At 34.4% G+C, this 21,918-nt stretch overlaps 1 protein-coding gene across 2 annotated transcripts in view; it reads right to left on the bottom strand.

The window, feature by feature from the left end:
• Positions 1-21,918, bottom strand: part of ATRNL1 (attractin like 1) — a 784,731-nt gene that overhangs the window by 681,628 nt on the left and 81,185 nt on the right. For both annotated transcript variants that reach the window (XM_045439061.1, XM_045439062.1), the window contains exon 9: positions 2,525-2,708. In XM_045439061.1, the coding sequence (XP_045295017.1) occupies positions 2,525-2,708 (184 nt within the window). The remainder of the gene's footprint in view (positions 1-2,524; positions 2,709-21,918) is intronic.

Genomic DNA, 21,918 nt, shown 5'->3' with positions numbered 1-21,918 from the left:
TGTTGACCCACAAATTCTCACTGCCTTGATAATTCTCAGATGCCTAAAAAGATGTAATTCCTAATTTTTCTCAGTGGAAATAATATTCCAAAATAATCCATTTCACCAATGAAAAAGAACTCCAAACACACATTTACCCTCACTTCAACAAAGCAGCCTATCTACTAAACCATATCCACTAAAAAATGACACCAGTTCTGGGTGATAAAAACTTAAAATCAATCTGTACAATGCACATATTTGCTCTCACATATATACACTAAAGTAGGTATCAGGCTTATTCATCAATGATATAATTTAAAAAATGTTTTAGACATATAATTGACAAATAAACCTGATATATACTTTAATCAATATATGAGGGCAAATTTAAAATTAATCTAACAAGAATCAAAACTTTAAGAATGCTAAAAACATTAAGAATAACAGAAAAATATTTTAGCGCTCACCAATATTTTTTAAAAACAAAGAATAAAAGTAAAACATTAAAGTATTGTGTGTATCTATAATATATTTATAATAAGGTGTTGAAAATAATTTACAAATTATTTTAGTAAATTCTCTTAAAGGTACTCAATGTTATTTGTGCATATACTAATATTGCCAAGATTGATAATTACATTCTTCCATGTAGAAGTTCATTATGGAAATTTTCAGGAAGGGAAACATGTAAAAATCTGAGCAAACTCCATTTGAGTGCTCAGCAACAAGTAACACTCATTTGACTTCATTCAAAGAATACACATGGCTCACTTTTCTATTTACATCTATTAATATGCTTTGCTGAACATTGCTATAGCCATTATTATTACTGTGAATTATGATGCCTCTTTCTGCAGAAGCAGTTATCTTTTCCTGTTTGGTATGATACAGTAGCTGGAACATATGCAAAAATATGTTAAGCAGATTGATAATGCCTTAATCACTAAATCACAATTCCTCTTGCTATCAGAGCAAAAATACAAAGAGGAAAAGTTGGAAATGTTAAAATAGAAAGTAAAATGCAATGTATAACTTATATAAAAGAAAAAAGTGATTTATTGGTTTTATTATTCATAAAAATATAAAGAATAACAATGTATTGATTAGACAAAAAATAATTAATAAAATAATCCAAAGGAAGTCTTACCTTTTTTTTTTAATTCCACCTTTCTTTTTCAAAAGAAAAAAATTAGAATGTATGTTTGAAAGTGAAGGGGGTAGAAAACAAGTCAAAATTTGGTGAAAAATTATATTTCATTCAAATCCATATGTAATTTCACGATGAAAGTTTAAATGAATGTGTAGTGTCTAAAAACAACAGAGTCATTTCCCAGGTTTTACAAAGGTAAATATTTGAAAACAACAAAAGTCCTATTTTTTTTTTCATGTTTATCTATCACTGAGAGAGAAACAGAGCCTGGGGGAGGGGCAGAGAGCGAGGGAGACACAGAACCCAAAGTAGGCTGCAGGCTCCCAGCTGTCAGCACAGATGCGGGGCTCAGACTCAGGAACCATAAGATCATGACCGGAGCCAAAGTCAGATGCTCAACCCGACTGAGCCACCCTGGCACCCCAAAAATTCTATTGTAACTCATATACATAGAAAAAATAATAACTGAAAAATGAATGAACAGTATTTCCAACATAAAGAGAACATTATGGTTATAAATAGACAATATACTAAACAGGAAACTCAAGTGGCAAATGAACACATAAAAAGATGCTTAGTCACTGTAGTAATCTGGGTATGCACAATAAGTATCCATGAGATAGCATTCACATCCATTGCATGTGTGAAAGAAAAATCGTCTCACAATTACCAAATGTTGGTGGTGATATGAAGAAACAGGTACATTCACACCTAGCTGGTGAAAGTATCCATTAACACAGTGACTTGGAGTGCAATTAGGCAACATTTGGTAAAGTTGCTGTAAATATGCTCAGACTCAACAATTTCACTTTTAACTATCTATATACATACACACACACACACACACACACACACACACACACACACCCTACAGAAACTCTTGCATATCTGCATAATAAAACCAGTATAAGATGTACAATGTAACACTGTTTATAACAACAACAATCTACCTAAATGCACAAGCTCTGCATGTCATAGGAAATTAGATGATGAAACTGAAGAAATGCTTTTAAAATTTGCAAATGACATTAAAATATGAATGCAAAGAAGAAAAAAAATCACAGGGCAGATATCAAAGCTCAGCGTTACATTGGTAAGCAAACTTGCTCATCTGAATTGAACATATCAGTCCTTGTAAGTAATGCATACAGAATTAGCATATCTATGCAATCGGGAAACATTTTAAAGTCAATCGTTTAAAGTGATAATGACCACATAGAAAATGTGTTATTTCATACGTTTGCTATACAAGAGAATTTCATTAGTTGAAATAAACAGGGAAAAAGAACAAGAATGCTTCCCTGAAAATATTTAATAAACACTACTAGTATACAAATATAAAATGTTAACAGTGACAAAGTTTCTCACCATACTTTTACCCAATCTACTCACCAAGTCTTAGTGTTAACTTCATACTTATAAAGATCATCCACCAATCCATATTTATTGCCTGGTAATGCTTTATAGCCTCCGTGAACATAAATGGATTTTGTTATTTCATCATACACACTGGTATGGCCATATCCACCTTGAACAATAGCTCCTTTAGTTTCTGGGACAAGCCACGTGTTTGATGCTGTAAGAGAATGAAGGTAAATCATGAACTTCAAGGAGTATTTAAAAATATAACTACTATATCACCAAACTACCAAGTAAATTCTAATACCACATTTTTATAAGTAAATTAAATATAACCAAATATTCATTTACTCCAAAAACAATTATTAAGCATATGCTAGTTACTATGTTAAGCGCTAGAGATCAAAGTTGAGTAAGGCTGGTCTTTCTGTAGAAGAAACTCTGAAATATTGAAAATGCCAAATTTTTGGATGTACAATAGAAAAAGGAAAACTATTCGCACATTTATTTCTGTATTTGTAAATAACCCTGAGAAAAAGACTAACAGTTTATGAAAGCCTACTATGTGACAAGCTCTGAATTAGTCACTGATGTAAGAAAAATTTAAAAAGATATGATCCCCACCCTTAAACGATTTTTAGCTATGTGATGGTCCACCATGTCTTGGTTATGAGCCCCACTCTCCCTTCTACAGACTCTTCTGTATTGCTGATGAAAACCTAAACAATAAATCTCCAAGACATCCTTGATAGCTGTATTAACTGATAGGTTCCACCAAGGGGCGTACTGGTGAGAGATTAGAAGGCAAAAATAACAAAGACATTCTGCCTTCATCCGTAGCAGCAGGAACAGGCAGATGACTACAGAGGATAACAGCAGTGGTGACTTTATAGCCATAGCAGCAGGGGTAGTTCCTGCTCAAGGGCAGCGGTGACGCCTAGAGTAGCTTAGTGACAAATGTGGTAGGTATGTAGCAGCTTCCAGATTTTGGATGATCCCCCTCCCTTTGGTGTCTCTAATACTCTTGTAATTAACTCACCGTATTAAATCCCATTCTGCTTGCTATATCTAAAAGGCACTTATTTCTAACTGCAAATTCACTGATGCAAGCATCAATCATACATGCAAGGCATGCTTTTAAGAATATGCAGATAAACAAAACACAGATCCCTGGCCTTAGATAATTTTAGATTACAAAGAGCAACTATATAGAAATCTGTCATTGGTCTTTAGGTATTCACCCAGACCACACTTCTATCTTCCCTCTAACTGGCCATCTAAACTTTGGCATTGTAGGGACGCCTGAGTGGCTCTGTCGGATAAGCTTCCGACTTCAGCTCAGGTCATGATCTCGCAGTTCACGCGTTCCAGCCCCACATCTGGCTCTGTGCTGACAGAGCTTGGAGCCTCCTTTGGATTCTGTGACTCCTTCTCTCTGCCCCTCCCTGACTCACATTCTAACTCTCTCTCTCTCCCAAAAGTAAATAAACATTAAAAAAAATTTTTTTGTAACTTTGGCACTGTAGACAGCTCAACTGAAAATACTCAAATCAAGTAATATAAAATAAAGATGATCTTAAAAATCATTCACTTTTACATAATTCTAAGGTAGTGAAGAAAGTGATACTTCAATGGTCATAAAATATAGAAATATCAAAAAGGAGTCACTAAGCCAATTTTAATTGATAAAACAAAACACATAAAAAAATCAGAGTATATTTGTAACTAATGAGTATTACATTTTGGAGGTAATTTCAAAAATATGACATTAATAATAACTTATCAAAAATAACTTGAAAAATACTCTTTAACCACTATTAAAGCTCTACTCCTATAGTCCAATTGAAGGTTTCCATATTTTTATTCATTCTCTTTTTAATAAAGATAAACATTCTTCTTACCAAAAAATAATGTAGAAATAGAGGTCTTTAATGTAAAAGTGAATATGACCTTCTCTCCCAGCCTACTATCTAGAGATATTTTTCACAATTTGTTATGTTCAGACCACTTTCAGACTGTAACTCTAAATATTTTATTACACACATACAAAACACATTTAAATTACAAATATGTGTATACAGACCTATAAATACTTGTACCAAAAAAATCATGCTATTTTACAACTATTTTTTCAACTATTTTTTCACTTAAAGCAACTGGCGCAATTCTTCTATGACCCATTTATTACTTTTCAACAGTTAAATTCCACTCTATTAATGATACATAACTTATTTAAAAAACTCTACACTATGACTCATTTGGGTTTCAATTTGTTCCTAGAAACAATAATGCAATAAACAACCCTGCAATCAACTGGAGCATCGTTATCTAATAAAACACATACTATGTCTCAAGAAGTACCTCATTATTTCATGTAATAATAACCCTTTGAAAGGTTTATTATTGCTTTCTCTTCTTTACAGCTGAGGAATTTTAGAGTTAGAAAAACTAAGTACCACACCCCACTAAGTACAACAAGCAGACTCTGGAAACAGTGCACAAGACAACCAAAGGAGAAATCTGAAAAGTGTAAAGGTAGACTGGTTAGGGACTCCAGGACTAGAAGACAAGTGTCTCCTCACCCGTCAACAGAAGAAGGCTATGCAGGCCCCACAGTTCTCAATTCCCCAACCTAGCAATAAAAAGGTGACTCAGGCAAGCTTATTCCTCCTCAAAACCGAGGTCCTATGGACAATCCTAGATGACCCTAGCAGCAACAGCAAGAGGGACCCAGCAAACACTGTTTAAAATAAGCAAACAGAGGGGTGCCTGGGTGGCTCAGTCGGTTAAGCGGCCGACTTCGGCTCAGGTCATGATCTCGTGGTCCGTGAGTTCGAGCTCCGCGTCGGGCTCTGTGCTGACAGCTCAGAGCCTGGAGCCTGTTTCAGATTCTGTGTCTCCCTCTCTCTGACCCTCCCCCGTTCATGCTCTGTCTCTCTCTGTCTCAAAAATAAATAAACGTTAAAAAAAAATGTTTTTAATAAAATAAAATAAAATGAAATAAGCAAACAGAGAAAGAGTTCCTTTTCCCCACCAGATCGAGACTGGAAAGGGAGATCCCACAAGACCTGAAGGATAAACCTAAACAGAGTGACTGCCTGCTAAAACAGAAAGAAGATTTAAATGGGACCCAAAGACTCCCAATATAATAGCAAAATATCCAGGATACAATAATAAAAAAAAAAATCACTTGTCATACTGAGGACCAATAAAATCACAACTTTAATGAAAAAAAAACAAGTGACAGTAACACTGAGATGTTGAAATTACTTGACAAGAATTTTTAAGTAGCCATGATAAAAACATTCCAACAAGCAATACCTGTTCTTTTGAAACAAACAACAAATCTCAGCAGAAAGAAAGAATAGAAAGAAAAGAAAGAAAAGAAAGCAAGAAAGAAAGAAAGAAAGAAGAAAGGAAAGAAACTTAAGGAAAAAAAGAAAAACGCAGTAACAAACAGAAACTCTATCTACAGGCTCAATATTAAAGTGGAGCTAACAGAAGACAGGCGATCCGTAAATTTGAGGACAAATCAATGAAACAAATCTGAATAAAAGAGAAAATAGACTGAAAAAAAGTTAACAAAATCTCAGAAACATTTTTGGAACAATAACAATTGATTCAACATTCACATCACTGGAATCCCAAAAGAGGAAAAGAGAACATAACTGAAAGAGTATTTAAAGAAACAATAACCAAAAACATCTAAATTTTGTACAAGACATGAACGTACAGATTCAAGAACCTTAGAGAAGTCCAAATAAATAGAAGAAACCCACACCACGGCACATCATAAGAAAACTTATAAAAACTAAAGATGAAGAAAAAAAGATCTTGAAAGCAGCCAGAGAGAAATGACACATTACTTACAGGGGTACATCAATGAGAATAACTCTGGATTTTTCATCTGAAACTATAAAGGCCTGAAGGGAGCAGCACATTTTTCAAATGCTGAAAAATAAGAACTGTCAGGCATGAATTCTATTCCGGCAAAATTATCCTTCAGGAAATAAATGGGAAAAAAATACTCTATGAAAAGAAAGAAAACTAAAAATTGTTGAAATGTGGCCCTCTCCTTAAAGGATGGTTAAAGGAAAATTTTTTAAACAGGAATGAAATAATAAAAGAAGGAATGTCAGAGCATCAGGAAAGAAAAATAGAGCAGAAATATGATTACACACAATAGACTATGCTTCTCCTCTACAAGGTTTATAAATCATGCCTGATAAAGGAAAAAAATATAACATCATCTAATATGAAAGGCAATGATGCTTAAAAGTGGAGAAGGTAAGGGGATGTGAAAGCAAATAAGGTTTCCACACTTCAAGTGAAGTGGTAAAATGTTGATCCTGGTACTAGACTCTGATAAGTCACATATGCATTGTTTAACACCCAGATCAACCCCTAAGAAAACTACACAAAGAAATACATTCAAGGATACTATAAGTAAATCAAGGGGGCACCTGGGTGGCTCAGTTGGTTAAGCTTCCGACTCTTGATCTCGGCTCAGGTCATCATCTCACGGTTCGTGGGATGGAGCCCTGCATCAGGCTCTATGCTAACGACACAGAGCCTGCTTGGGATTCTCTCTCTCCCTCTCTCTCTCTCTCTCTGCCCCTCCCCCACTCATGCTTGCTCTCTCTGTCTCAAAATACATAAATTAACTTCAAAAACAAAGAATACTATAAATAAATCAAGATGGAATTCTAAAAATTTTTCAAGTAATCCATTAGAAACAAGAGAAACAGAGGCATAAGAAACAGCAGAGAGAAAATAAACAATAACACAGACCGAGGCACTAATGTATCAAAATTACCTTAAATGTAAATGATCCATTTGTATAAAATCCTAGAAGTAACCTAATTATAGAAATGGAGGACAGATCAGTGATTATCAAGGGTTAGAGACGGGAAGGGAGTGGGGGTGGAAGAGTTGTGGGCATGGCTTAAAAGGGCAATGGGAAGGGCACTTGGGTGACTCAGCCGAGTGACCCACTCTCAATTTTGGCTCAGGTCATGATCCCAGGGTCTGACACTGAGCCCCTCCTAGCTGAATATGGAGCCTGCCTGGGATTCTTTCTCTCTCCCTCCCCCCCAACCTCCTCTGCTCATACGCGCTCTCTATATAAAATAAAAAATAAAATTAAAAGCGCAATGTGAAGGAGTCTTGTGTGATATAGCTATTCTACACCTTGACTGCAGTGGTGGATACGTGAAACAATGTGCAATAAGACTGCACAGAACTAAACCCATACCCACACAGGCACACACAAATAAATACAAATGAAACGGGAAATCTGGAATAAGATCAGTGAATTGTATCAGTGTCAATATTCAGTTTGCAATATTGTAATACATTTTTTAAAATGTTCCCACTTTGGAAAACTCAATGAAGGGTACATTGGATCACTCTTATTTCTTATAAGTGTATGTGAATCTACAGTGATCTCAAAATAAAAAGTTTACTTAAAAAATATATATTCCCCTTATGAGTAACGGGAAGTTCATCATGAAATACGGTATTTCACTCAACTACTTGTTAAACACTTTTTTAAAAAATTAAAAGTGTGGAGCGCCTGGGTGGTTCAGTCGGTTAAGCGTCTGACTTTGGCTCAGGTCATGATCTTGCAGTTATGGGGTTCGAGCACCATGTCAGGCTCTGTGCTGACAGCTCGGAGCCTGGAGCCTACTTCAGATCCTGTATCTCCCCCTCTCTCTCTGCCCCTCTCCCACTCATGCTCTGTTTCTGTCTCAAAAATGAATAAACATAAAATAAATTTTTAAAAAAATTAATAGTGTAACACTTATGATACAGGTCTAACACCAAAATCTGTATTCTAAATATTATGGCAGTTTTTCTCAAGGTTTGGTCACTAGCAATTCAATTAAGGAAACTACAGGTGGTATGGTAGTTTCAAATGAAAAATTAAGGAAATAATTTTTTCTTGTACTCGAAATGTAAAATTAACTATGATTCACATTTTCATTATATTTGTATTATTTTTGCATTTGGAAATGTGCACATACTCAGGGAACCAATTTTTCTTAGTAAACATTCCAAGTAAAAATATTGGTCATCTCAGAAAAAGTATTTTCTTATCATTTGTATGTTATTATTTGTATATGCATGAATTTTGCTTTTAACTTAGTAATGTGCTCCACCATATTCCCAATTTATAAAGAGTAGTTCATTAAAGAGAAAAGATAATGATGAAAACAGGTATGTGAATAAATGAAATAACTCCTAATAATACTATAAATGCCAGAAGCAAAAATGAATTTGTAGGTGAGGTAGCTACACATAGAGAAGGCTGAAGAAATCTGCAGAAAGATTCCCTCAAATCCTAAATTGAGTACTGATCTGCATATGCATAAAAGAAAACTACTTAAAGCCCATGTAAAGAACAACAACAACAACAAAAGACTAGCAGGCTGAATAACTTGGGTTCTCACACAGGGCTGGGAACAGTTGTGTTAGCAGACAGAAGAAAGACCTCACATAACAGGAGGCATTAGGTAGAGTACAAAAAGGGCTGTAATACTGGAATAAGTTAGTCATAAACTCAAAGTTTCTCTGGGTCCTAACAAACCTCAGAAGCAATCCCCCAAAATGCCTATACTATACCAGATAACTGCATGTCAGTACAAAATCCAACATTCTTTAAAGCCACAACAAAATCCAGCAGCCAACGTGATAAAAATATACCATGTTTGGAATATATTTTAAAATTAACAAGCATACAGGGCAAAGAAAATATGACCCACAACGAGAAGAAAAATCAGTCAATAGAAGATGACCCAGAAATAGCACAGAAGATAAAATCAGCAGAAATGAATGTTTTAAAAGCCATTGTAAATACATTCAAATATGTTCAGTAATGTTACAGAAAACATGAACATGGTAAGAAAGAAATGGTAGATAAAAAAAGACTCAAACAGAACTCCTGAAAATGGAAAAGATAATATCTGAATGAAAAATACATTGAGTAGAATTAACACAAGATTTGACGCTTTAGGAGAAAAGAACAGTGAACTTAAGATACAGAAACAAGAGCTATCCAAAATGAAACAACATGAACAAACAAAACACCCTAAAAAACAATGAACGGACCATCAGGGACCTTCTGAAAATATTAAAGAAGTCTAATCTAAGTGCAATAAGAGTTCCAGAAACGTGGTAGGTGGTGGGTGGACAGAAATAAAATTTAAATAAATAATTTCTCAAATTCAATTAAATCCATAAATCCACAAAACTAAGAACATTAATGAAATACAAACAGAAAGAAAGAAAGAAAGAAAGAAAGAAAGAAAGAAAGAAAGAAAGAAAGAAAGAAAGAAAGAAAGAAACCTACCTACACCAAGGACTGGCATGAAGTAATAAAGATGAACAAGCTAAAGAACAAAAATCAGAATTACAACTGACCTCTTATCAGAAAGAATGTTAAGTCAGAAGACAATCAAGTTGCAGATTTTTAAACTAAGAAGGAAAAAAAGCCTGTCAATCTAGAATTCTCTACCAAAACCAAAAATAGCTATCAAAGTCGAATTCTCTACCCAACAAAATATTTTCCAAAAATGAAACTGAAACAAAACTTTCTCAGACAAAAAAAAAAAGCAGAAGTGTAACGCCACAGACTTGCCCATGATATGACAAAGGAAGTTCTTTAAGCTGGATGACAATAACAGCTAATACCAGACAGAATCTGGATTTACATAGATGAACGTAGAGTGTAGGAAAGCTGGATATGTAGATAAATACAAGACATAATTTCTCATTTCTTGTCTCCCTAAAATGATAACTTACTTACAAAACAAAAAGCACAATTTACTATGCTGTTCATAATATATGAGATATAATATTAGCACAAAGGAAAAGAGGAGAAATGCAGGAAATCCTGAGGTTCTAACACTAAATATGAAGTAGAAGATATTAAAGGTAGAATCTGATAAGCTAAAGACATGTACTATAGATCAATCCCAACAAAAAAAAAACAAAAAATGTACAGTTAACAAATTGATAGTCCTACAGATTCAAGAAGTTGAGCAAATCACAAGCAAAACTGAAAGAAACCCACACCTAAACACATCACAATTAGGCTGCTGAAAACTGAAGATAAACAAAACACCTCAGAAGAGGTTAAAGAAAAACAAGTTCAAACAACTGTGATTTTTACCCTAAAAAATGACGGAGGCCAGAAAGAAGAGCCCAACACTTTCTAAAGTGCTGACAAATAACTGTAACTCAGAATTCTATGACAGGCAAAACTATCTTTCAGGGATGACTGTGAAATACAGAGATTCTCAGATATAGAAAAACCAGGATAATCCATATCCAGCAGGCCCGCTCTAAAAAAAAATGTTAAAAGAAGCTGTTAACAGAAGACAACTTGGAATGAAGGCAGATAATGCATTACAGGGATCTAAAAATTATAATTGTAAAAATTATGACCAATAACAAAACATTTAAATGTATGAAGCAAAAACTGATAGAACTAAAAAATTAAATAGTCAAATCCACAATCATAAATGGAGATTTCTACATTAGTCTTTCAGTAACTAAGGAAAATTACTAAGACTTGAACAACTCCACCCACCATCACAAACTGGCATTTATAGAACACCCCAACCACTGCAGCAAAATACACACACATCCTTTTTAACTGACACTTAACAATCACCAAGACGGACCATATTCTCAGCCAGAAGATAAGACTCACAAAAATGTTAATAGCAAAACATACAGTCTCTGACAAGAACTATATTAAACAAAAACTAATGACAAGAAATATACCTGAAAAATCTTCATGTATTTGGATCAAACTAAATACTACTAATCAACCCAAGGAGAAGCCAAAGAAAAAAATCACACAAAAAAATCAGAAAGCACTTTGAATTAAGTGGAAACAAGAATACTTTTGAAAATATGCAGGATACTGCTTAAGCAGTCAGTCCTTCTCATGGGTGGTTCCTTGACAACAGCAAATGGAATTATCTAGAAACCTTTTAAAAATGGAAGTTTGCTGGCACCAATCCTCACATAGTGAATAAGAAAATCAGAGGTTAGGAGAGAGCAATCTATTGTAACAACCATCCAAGTGATTCTTACGTATATTAAAGTTTGAAACTATTGGATAAAAAAGAAATTTATAGCAATAAACACATATATTTAAAAGGAAGAAAAAAGGTCTTTATCAATTCAATGCTCTAATCTTCCACCTTAAAAAGGTAGTAAAACTGAGGGAATAAAACCCAAATAAGAAAAGAAATATAAAAATAAAGCAATAATCAATAAAAATAGAAAACAGGAAAGAAAAGCTGCTTCTTTGAAAAGATCAATAAAGTTGTTTAACTTATTAATCTTTAGTCAACCTGACAAGAGAAGACACAAATTATTCATATCAGATATAAGAAAGATATCACTACACAGTTTACAAATATTAAAAAGAATAATAAGAATATAAATTAATGACTTTATGCCAACAAATTTACCATCTCAATGATATGGACAAACTTCCAAAATAAACTACCAAGGCTCATTCACAAAGAAATGGGTAACTTGAGTATCTCTAACATTTATTAAAGAAAATAAATGTTATAGTCAAAATCTTTCTGACAAAGAAGGCTCATGAGCCAGACAGTTTCACTGGTGAGTTCCATCAAACATTTGAGAAAGAAATAATACCAATTCTACACAAACTCTTATTATAGAAAATAGAATGGAATGAAACACTCCCCAAATCACTATCCTTACCCAGACTGCAAAATCAGACAAAGACATTATAAAAACAGAAAACTAGTCCAATATCTCTGATGAGCATAAACATAAAAATCCTTAATATTTTTAGCAAATCAATTCTAGCAATATATGAAAAGGATAATATATTATGACCAGTAGGGTTTGCCCACAAATGCAATAGTTGTTTAACATCTGAAAGTCAGTGTTATTCACTATATTAAGAAATAAAAAAATATATAATAAAAGGACAAATGATCTTCCCAACAGATGCAGAAAAATTATTTCACAAAATTTAACATCATCGATGAAATAGACTCGGCAAACTAGATTTCCTTGACCTGATAAGAAGCATCTAGAAAGCACACCACTAACATAATAATTAAAAGACTGGAACTTTCCCTCCTAAAATAGGAAAAAAGGCAGGATTATCTGCTTCCACTACTCCTACTCAGCACTGTACCAGAGGTACTGCCACTGAAAAAATACAAAGAAAATAAGTAAAAGGTATACAAGTTGAAAAGGAAGAATTTACTAGCATGATTTTAACACATGATTCTCTATGCAGATAATAAAAAAAGCTATCAGGATTAATAAATGTGTTAAGCAAAGTTGCAAAATACCAGTTCAATATGAAAAATCAATTGCTTTTCTATATACTAGCAATCAACAATTATAAGTTGAAATTTTAAATGCCATTTACAGGCAAACATGATAATCACTACACTACACAAATACCTGCAAAATGCCATTTATAATAACATAAAAATATTAAATACTTACATATAAATTTAGCAAACTGTGTGCAACACACTGAAAATCATAATACATTGCTGAAAATGTTAAAGACCTAAATAATACTGAAATACACTGTGTCCATGACTTAGAAGAATCAATACTGTTAGACTCAATTTTCCCCTCTATATGTAACTCAACCTCAATTAAAATCCCTACAATCGGGGCGCCTGGGTGGCGCAGTCGGTTAAGCGTCCGACTTCAGCCAGGTCACGATCTCGCGGTCCGTGAGTTCGAGCCCCGCGTTGGGCTCTGGGCTGATGGCTCAGAGCCTGGAGCCTGTTTCCGATTCTGTGTCTCCCTCTCTCTCTGCCCCTCCCCCGTTCATGCTCTGTCTCTCTCTGTCCCAAAAATAAATAAACGTTGAAAAAAAAATTTAAAAAAAAAAATCCCTACAATCTTTTTTTAAAAGAAATTGACAAGCCGATTCTAAATTTTATAATGGTAATGTAGAGTACATAGAATAGACCAAACTTTTTGAAAATAGAGAAAAGGACAGAGGATTTATACTGCCGGATTTATAAATCTACCATAATCAATAAAGTGTGTTTGTGGAGTAAATATAATGTACATCACTGGATCAAAAAAGAGTCCAAAATTAAAACATATATTCAAATGACATTTACCAAGGTAATTCAATGGAGAAAGGAAAATCTTTTCAACAAATGTTATTGGAGAATTAGGATATTAAAAAAAAAACAGTCCTTACTTCATATCATATATGAAAATTAATTCAAACAGATGAAAGATCTGAGGATAAGAGCCAAGACTATAAACAGCTAATAGAAAGTGCAAGAGAAAAACCTTTGTGACCTTGACAAAGATCTATTAGCTAGAACACAAAAACCACAAACCATAAAAAATTGACAATTATATTTTATCCAAATTTAAAATCTCTGCTTTTTAAAAGACACTATAAAGAAGAAATGCATATATTTTTAAAAAAAAAAACTTTAAAAAAGGAAAACCTGAAAGACAATGAATTATACACATCAATATAAAGAAAGGGAAAAAGCTTAACAAATCAAAATATATTAAAAGGAAATCATAAAAAAAAATAAGAATTGAATGAATAGCAAAACAAATCATTAACCTCAAAAGCTGGTACTTTGAAAAGTATTAAGATTCATTATCCTCTGCAGAATCTGCTCAAGACAAAAAGAAAGAATGCTGAAATAAGCTAATATTAGTAATTTAAAGGAGGCATAGCTATAAAATATTCTAAACTTCACTAACAGCATATTATGAAGAACTTTAGGTCAATACACTTGAAGATTTAGATAAAATAGACAAATTCTGAGACAATAATCGAATGCTAATTCTGACAAGAAGAGAGAAAAAAACCTGAGTAGATTTATAACTATTAGATTAATTGAATATCTTGTTTTAAAACCTTGCCACAAGGGAATTAAAAGCAAAAATGAACTACTGGGACCTTATGAAGATAAAAAGCTTCTGCACAGCAAAGGAAATAACCAACAAAACTAAAAGGCAACCAACGGAATGGGAAAAGATATTTGCAAATGATATATCGGACAAAGGGCTAGTATCCAAAATCTATAAAGAGCTCACCAAACTCCACACCCGAAAAACAAATAACCCAGTGAAGAAATGGGCAGAAAACATGAATAGACACTTCTCTAAAGAAGACATCCGGATGGCCAACAGGCACATGAAAAGATGTTCAACATTGCTCCTTATCAGGGAAATACAAATCAAAACCACACTCAGATATCACCTCACGCCAGTCGGAGTGGCCAAAATGAACAAATCAGGAGACTACAGATGCTGGAGAGGATGTGGAGAAACGGGAACCCTCTTGCAATGTTGGTGGGAATGCAAATTGGTGCAGCCACTCTGGAAAACAGTGTGGAGGTTCCTCAAAAAATTAAAAATAGATCTACCCTATGACCCAACAATAGCACTGCTAGGAATTTACCCAAGGGATACAGGAGTACTGATGCACAGGGGCACCTGTACCCCAATGTTTATAGCAGCACTCTCAACAATAGCCAAATTATGGAAAGAGCCTAAATGTCCATCAACTGATGAATGGATAAAGAAATTGTGGTTTATATACACAATGGAGTACTACGTGGCAATGAGAAAGAATGAAATATGGCCCTTTGTAGCAACATGGATGGAACTGGAGAGTGTTATGCTAAATGAAATAAGCCATACAGAGAAAGACAGATACCATATGGTTTCACTCTTATGTGGATCCTGAGAGACCTAACAGAAACCCATGGGGGAGGGGAAGGAAAAAAAAAGGGGGGAGGTTAGAGTGGAAGAGAGCCAAAGCATAAGAGACTCTTAAAAACTGAGAACAAACTGAGGGTTGATGGGGGGTGAGAGGGAGGGGAGAGTGGGTGATGGGTATTGAGGAGGGCACCTTTTGGGATGAGCACTGGGTGTTGTATGGAAACCAATTTGACAATAAACTTCATATATTGAAAAGAAAAAAATAATAAAAATAAATAAATAAAACCTTGCCACAAAGAAAACTCCAGACCCAGATGACTTCACCAATTTCTACCAAACATTTTTGGGAAAAGTAGTAACAACTGAAAGTCTTCCAGATAATAGAAACAAAATTATACACAAGGCAGCAAATCCAGCAAAACAGAAACGGTTTCTCAAAAAGTTATCTGTAGAAGAGATTACATACAGCTTTAGTCTAAAACCCTAGAGGTCTGCACTGCAATTCTCAAAAAAATAAAAACAAAACCAGATAATTAGTAATTATCTAACATGAGGAAGTTTCCAGTCAGTGTTCAAATTCCTTCTTATTTTATAAGCTTTTTTTAAGTTTGTTTGGAAGCAGGATCCAAATGAGACCCATACACTGCAGTTGTCTGATACGTCTATTAAATCTCTTTTAATCTGCACAGTCTCCATCTTTTTTTTTTAATTGCCAATGGTTTACTCTTCCACATTTTTTGTAAATTTCTAGGATGAAGGCAAAGAAGTTGTACTTTAATATTAAATGACCACTGACCCAATCAAAGGACAAGATAAGTTAAGTCTTTAGATACCAGAATCATGAATCAACAGTAATGATGGGCTGAAACTCTTTTAATAATAAATGTCAGGCCCTTCACAGAGTTACCACCGTTAAATAAACAAGTATAGGATGGAGTATACCTCCCTTCACAGTAATTGTATAAAAAACAAAAAAAAAATAATGAACTAAGTAAAAGTGTTGTTTTCTTTAGGCTGTTAAGTCATCACAGTAATATCAGTATAAAATAAAATACATCTAGGGGAAGTAATAGTCTCACATTAGATAAGACACCATGCTCTGTAAGCTCTATTAACTCTGAATAGGTTATTACAAAGTGTAATTTGTCCAGAGAGAGTGCTAAAGATAACAAAAGGTCAACTAAGATACTGTGTATTTTATAATTATATAATCCAATGTCCCCGTTTACCAGCTGGGTGTGCACTGGCCACTTGTGTGAGACATCTGTGCCTCAGTTCCCTTACTTATAGAACTTGAAAAGAATAGTTTATATTTACATGTTCACTTTGAGTTAACATGTGTAAAGTAGTTACCACCACCACCTAGCACAGAGTACAGCCTCAGAAAACGTCAGCCGCTCTTCTCATTACTAGAAAATAGTCTTTAAATCATTAATATCTGTGTTCATTTAAGGCATTAACAAAAGATATGAATGGAAACCCTGTTCACCTTCAGGGAAGACCGAAGGAAGTAGAGATGCTCGTCTGAAGAATAGAAGGTAAGTGGAAAGTAAGATATCTCAAAACATCTGCAGGGCCAATATGTGGAAGCATGAGTAATTTGCACCTGTACAGTTCTATACAGTCATGAAAAATCAAGTACAAATTTATAAGATGTGCATATGTCTTCTAAATATAAATAGAATTCTTAAAAAATATACAATACAGTGGCTGCCTTGTAAGGGACCAAGATCTCCATCAGTGAAAGAACGTTAAACAGAAAAAGACCTGAATTTTCTGAGTCTTGAATACACATGTAGTGAAATTTTTTAATGTAACCAATGCATATTTTAAGATACAGAATATTCATATAGCTTTTAAACAGTTTTAAAAACATATGATGTAATAATTTCACTTACCAAAACTGAGTCTTTTTATTGTGATATATTCTGAAACATTTAGAAAACATGAAAATATATATATAATCTGAACAGCAGCCTCTGTCATACAGACTAAGCAATTTATTAAAGCAGTATTTTACTTATTACATTGAAACTATTTCACTTTATCTAATTAGTCCTGAAAAGTTCTTCACAAATGAAATTCCGTATCAAATGCCAAACCTAATTTAAGACAGTAAGAGTACGCATTTTATGATTCCTATGACTGAATTATTTTTAAAGGAGAGATTTCCTCTATTAAAAATCCCTAATTTCCACCACCTGATACATCTGTTCTATAGATCTGTATTTTCAGACACTAGTGTGCTGAAAAGCAATATCCAATTTACACGACCAAATTTTGAAAAACACGTGATGTTAAGAGCTGAAGAGAAAATAACATATCACTATCCTTACAGAGAAAAAAAACTAAAAATATCATATCTCTTGGTTTTTAAATCAAAAGGAAAAAAGTTAAGATAAAATGGCATTAATAATGGCTTCCCAACTACACCTTCCCAATTCTAAAAGCATGAAAAATACTAAAGCAAAACATTAATATTATACTAACCTTGAGGTTCACATTGAGATTCTTAGAAAGTTTATGAGGTATTGCTAACCTAAAGTGAAATAAATTTCCCTCAGGACTAACCCAGAATAGCTTTATGGTCCAAGTTAGTAAAACCATCCACATAAGTCCCCTCTGAGATTTACAGATTCCCTAAAAGCCATAATTCTAAGCATAGCAGAAAGGACAAACTGACGTTTCCTTCACTGCCAGAGGAAGTTCTGAGGAACTCTTTGTAATCATCACTTCAAATACATACCCTATATAAACAAATGTGAAAAAATACACATCCACTCCTTGTAGCCTATTTTCAGCATTTTATTTGGAAATAATTTCAAGGGTACAAACAAGTTCCAAGAGTAGTCGAAGATTTCCCATATACCCATTTCTCAGATTCATTAATTGTTAATGCTTTGTTCCATTTTATTATTCTCTTTCTCCCTCCCTCTCTACACACACACACACACACACACACACACACACACACAAGCACAATAACTGTATACATCATTCCTCTTACCCCTATATATTTTGGTGTATATTTTAATAACAAAGACTTTCTTTTTACATAACCATATTACAGCTATTAATATCAAGAAATTCAACATTTATAGAATGCTTTAATACACATAAATATTTCAGTTTGTAAATTGAGCCAATAATGCCCTTCATAGCATTTTTTCATCCAACACAAAGATACAGTCAGAAGTCACCTACCATATTCAGTTGTCATGTTTCTGTTTTTTTTAGAGAGAGAGAGAGAGAGAGAGAGAGAGAGCATGTATGTGAGTGGCAGGAGAGAGGGGCAGAAGGAGAGAGAATCCAAAGCAGGCTTCACACCCAGCGTGGAGCCTGCTGCGGGATTTGATTCCGTGACCCTGGGATCATGACCTGAGCTGAAACCAGAATTGAACACTCAACTGACTGAGACACCCAGGCACCCCAGTTGCCATGTTTCTTAAGCCTCCTTTACTCTGGAACAATTTTTCAGTCTTTGTCTCTCGTGACATCGACATTTTTGAAGAATAAAACTCTTCCCCTTTTTAAAGACAAAGTTCCTCATTTGAGGTTTGTATGATACTGCTTAATGATTAGACTCAGGTTTGCAGTCCTGTGACCCATAGACCAAATAATAGCTAGTGGCTCATATTTGTAAATAAATATTTTTGGTACACAGGCATATTTATTCATTTACATATTATCTATGGCTTGCTTTCAAATTTCACTGGCAGAACTGAGTGGATGAAACAGAGACTGTATAATCTACAAAGCCCAAAATATTTACTGTCTGAACCTGCACAGATGAAGTTTGCCAAGCCTTACTATAAGTGATGTTGCTCTCAGCAGCTATCATATCCAGAGGGACACAATGTGCGATTTCCCATGGTTTGTGATGTGAATTTTGATCACTCAGACAAAGTACTATTCTTTCCTGTAACCTATAAACAATCTGTGGGAAAGACATTTTAATATCATGCATATCCCATCAAAAATCTGTCCCTACCCCCACAGACTTAACATCTATTGAGGATTCTTTCCCAAACCAATTTTTACTACAGTTACGCAAAATGATGATTTTTCAATTCCAGCAATGCCAGTCAGCATTGTGTGTAAGAAACAGGTTTCGCCCCCTCCTCTGTCCGTTGGTCTGTCCATTATCTGTATAAGTTCACAAATTCCTATTGTTTCAAGTTTATAATTTACTACTTTCCTAAATTATTTTGATGCTCAAAGTATCCCAGATTTTACCAAACCCCTTCAAGCTGATTCCTATGTTCTTTTGACAGGACCTATCATTTTCATGAGCACTTCCTTAATTTGATATAATAAGATATACCAAGTTCATCCTTTTTTTTTTTCCTGCCACAACCCTAGAAAGAGCCGTTTCTCCAAGGAGCCCTGCTTTCTCTTCTTGGTAATGTTATTAGAAACTGGATCTGAGAATATGGATGATCATTGTGCTCACTACCACGGGGGTGTCTTGGCTTCGAGGCCCTTTCAGAAGAACCTACATCTGGAACTGTGAGCCTGCCTGCACGTTTGTCTGTCTGTCTACCTACCTAATCACAAGCTCTCACTGATACCTCCAATTCCAATCCACCAGGCAGGATTATTCCTTGCCTTCTCCATTTCCTATTTGTACCTCCTGCTTTCTACCTTGAGAACTTTAGCTCACATTTTCTCATTTTTTTTCAACCTGGCAGTACACCAAAAATAATGTAGAGCTGCTTCACCCAAACCTTCAAAGAACAAACCTAAAAACTCTGCTTGCACTTCTTCCCAATGAGGACGTGTAACCAGACGCTGTGTTAAAAAGGCACGTGGATTAGCTCTGCTCTCCTGCTTTCAGTGTGATCGTGTTATTCATCTGAAACATGGCTGAGTTTTGTTTCAGTTTGCATTGTTCTGGAGTTTTCTTCCTTGTTGATTTTTTTAAGCAGATGATCAATATGCTTCTAAAAATCAAAACTACTGAGAAGGATACTTTCATTTCCTACCCTTCCCACACCACTCTTCCCCATCTTCTGTAGGTAACCAACATCACTGTGTTCTAGTTTATCCTTCCAGTGTTCATTTCTGCTCATACAGGCAGGCATAAAAATATTTTCTGGAGGCGCCTGGGTGGCTCAGTCGGTTAAGTGTCTGGATCTTGCTTTCAGTTCAGGTCATGATCTCAAGGTTTCATGAGTTAGAGCCCCACATCTGGCTCTGGGCTGGCAGCACGGAGACTGCTTGGGATTCTCTCTCTCCCCCTCTCTCCCCACTTGCGCTCTCTCTCTCTCTCAAAATAAAGAGATAAAGGATATTTTCTGATTTCCCCTACATTTCTCCACAAAAAGTAGCATGTGATATACACTTTTTTGCACTTGGTCAGTTAACATATCCTGTAAATAAATCACTCCATATGATTTCAAAGAGTTCTTCATTCTTTTCTGCAACTGCATAGTATACCACACATGTGGATGCATCATGCTTTCTTTATACGCCACTCTGTTATGTTTGCACTGAAGGAGTTTCCAAATAATGTCACAAGGAAGAACTTTGTCCATACCAATTTTTTTAAATGTATTTTTGCATTTCTGGAGATATAACTGAAGCATGAATTCCTTGAAATGGAATTGGTATGCATTTTTGTTAGATAAATAGGTGGGGGTTTGTTCCTACATTAGTGACTTTCAAGAATGGTTTATAGTTTTCTCTAAAGAAAGTTGAACATTTCTTGTCAAAAAAAATATATATACCTAAGTGATTTAGCTTCATTTTAGCTATTCCAAATGTATTTTCTCTTCCGTAGGTCTTTTAATTGCCTATTGTCTATAGCATACATGAAGGATATTGATTTTTGCATATTAATTTTATAACCTGTTACCTTGCTGAATTCTTTCATTGTTTTATTATTTCAGTTAGTCCTATTACAGTGTAAGGTTTTTCAGGAATTCTATTATCACCTGCAAATAGTTTAAGTTCTCCTTATCGAATTCCTATTCCTCTAATTGTTTCTTCTACTACCTCCAGAAAAATGTTCAATAGTTATGAAGATTTTGCGCACCCTTGTTTTGGTCTGGACCTTAACACAAATGCCTTTTTCTCCATATAAGATGCTGGCTTTGGGATTGAAATAGGTAACATTTATTGTGTTCAAACATCCACTTCAATCTGTCATGGGTTTTAATTAGGAATGGGATTGTTTAGCATGGTCACTAGACCTACATTGTGAATTTTATTAATGCATTTCTCGAAAGTGAATCATCCTTGGAATCCTAATTATATATTCCACTCGATTATGGTATATTATTTTCTTGGTGTGCAATGAAGTTCATTCATTTTAAGATTTTTGTAGTGATATCTAAGAGAAAGCATTTTAATTCATTCTGAGTCATATAGGTCTATAATCTTCTATTTCTAAGATAACTGTATCAGGTTAAGTGGCGATGTTAAATTTCCTTTCTACAACAATCCTTCCTTTTCTAGTGCCTAAAACAATTTATGAGCACTGCTAAACTTAACCTATAACATCATCTAGGCCTGTTGATTTCTCTATTTTTTTCCTATGGAAATTCATCTATATAAACTTTCTATCTCTACTGGGTTCAATTTTAGAAAACTGTTATTTTCTAAGAAATTATCCATTTCTTCTAAATTTTCAAATTTATTTGCATAGATGTAAAAAGTAGTCCTCTTTTTTTTTTTTAATTTCCTCTTGGGGCACT

Source organism: Leopardus geoffroyi, chromosome D2 (assembly GCF_018350155.1).
Source record: "Leopardus geoffroyi isolate Oge1 chromosome D2, O.geoffroyi_Oge1_pat1.0, whole genome shotgun sequence".
In the NCBI taxonomy this organism is placed as follows: Eukaryota; Metazoa; Chordata; class Mammalia; order Carnivora; family Felidae; genus Leopardus; species Leopardus geoffroyi.
This window is presented reverse-complemented; position numbering and strand designations above follow the sequence as displayed.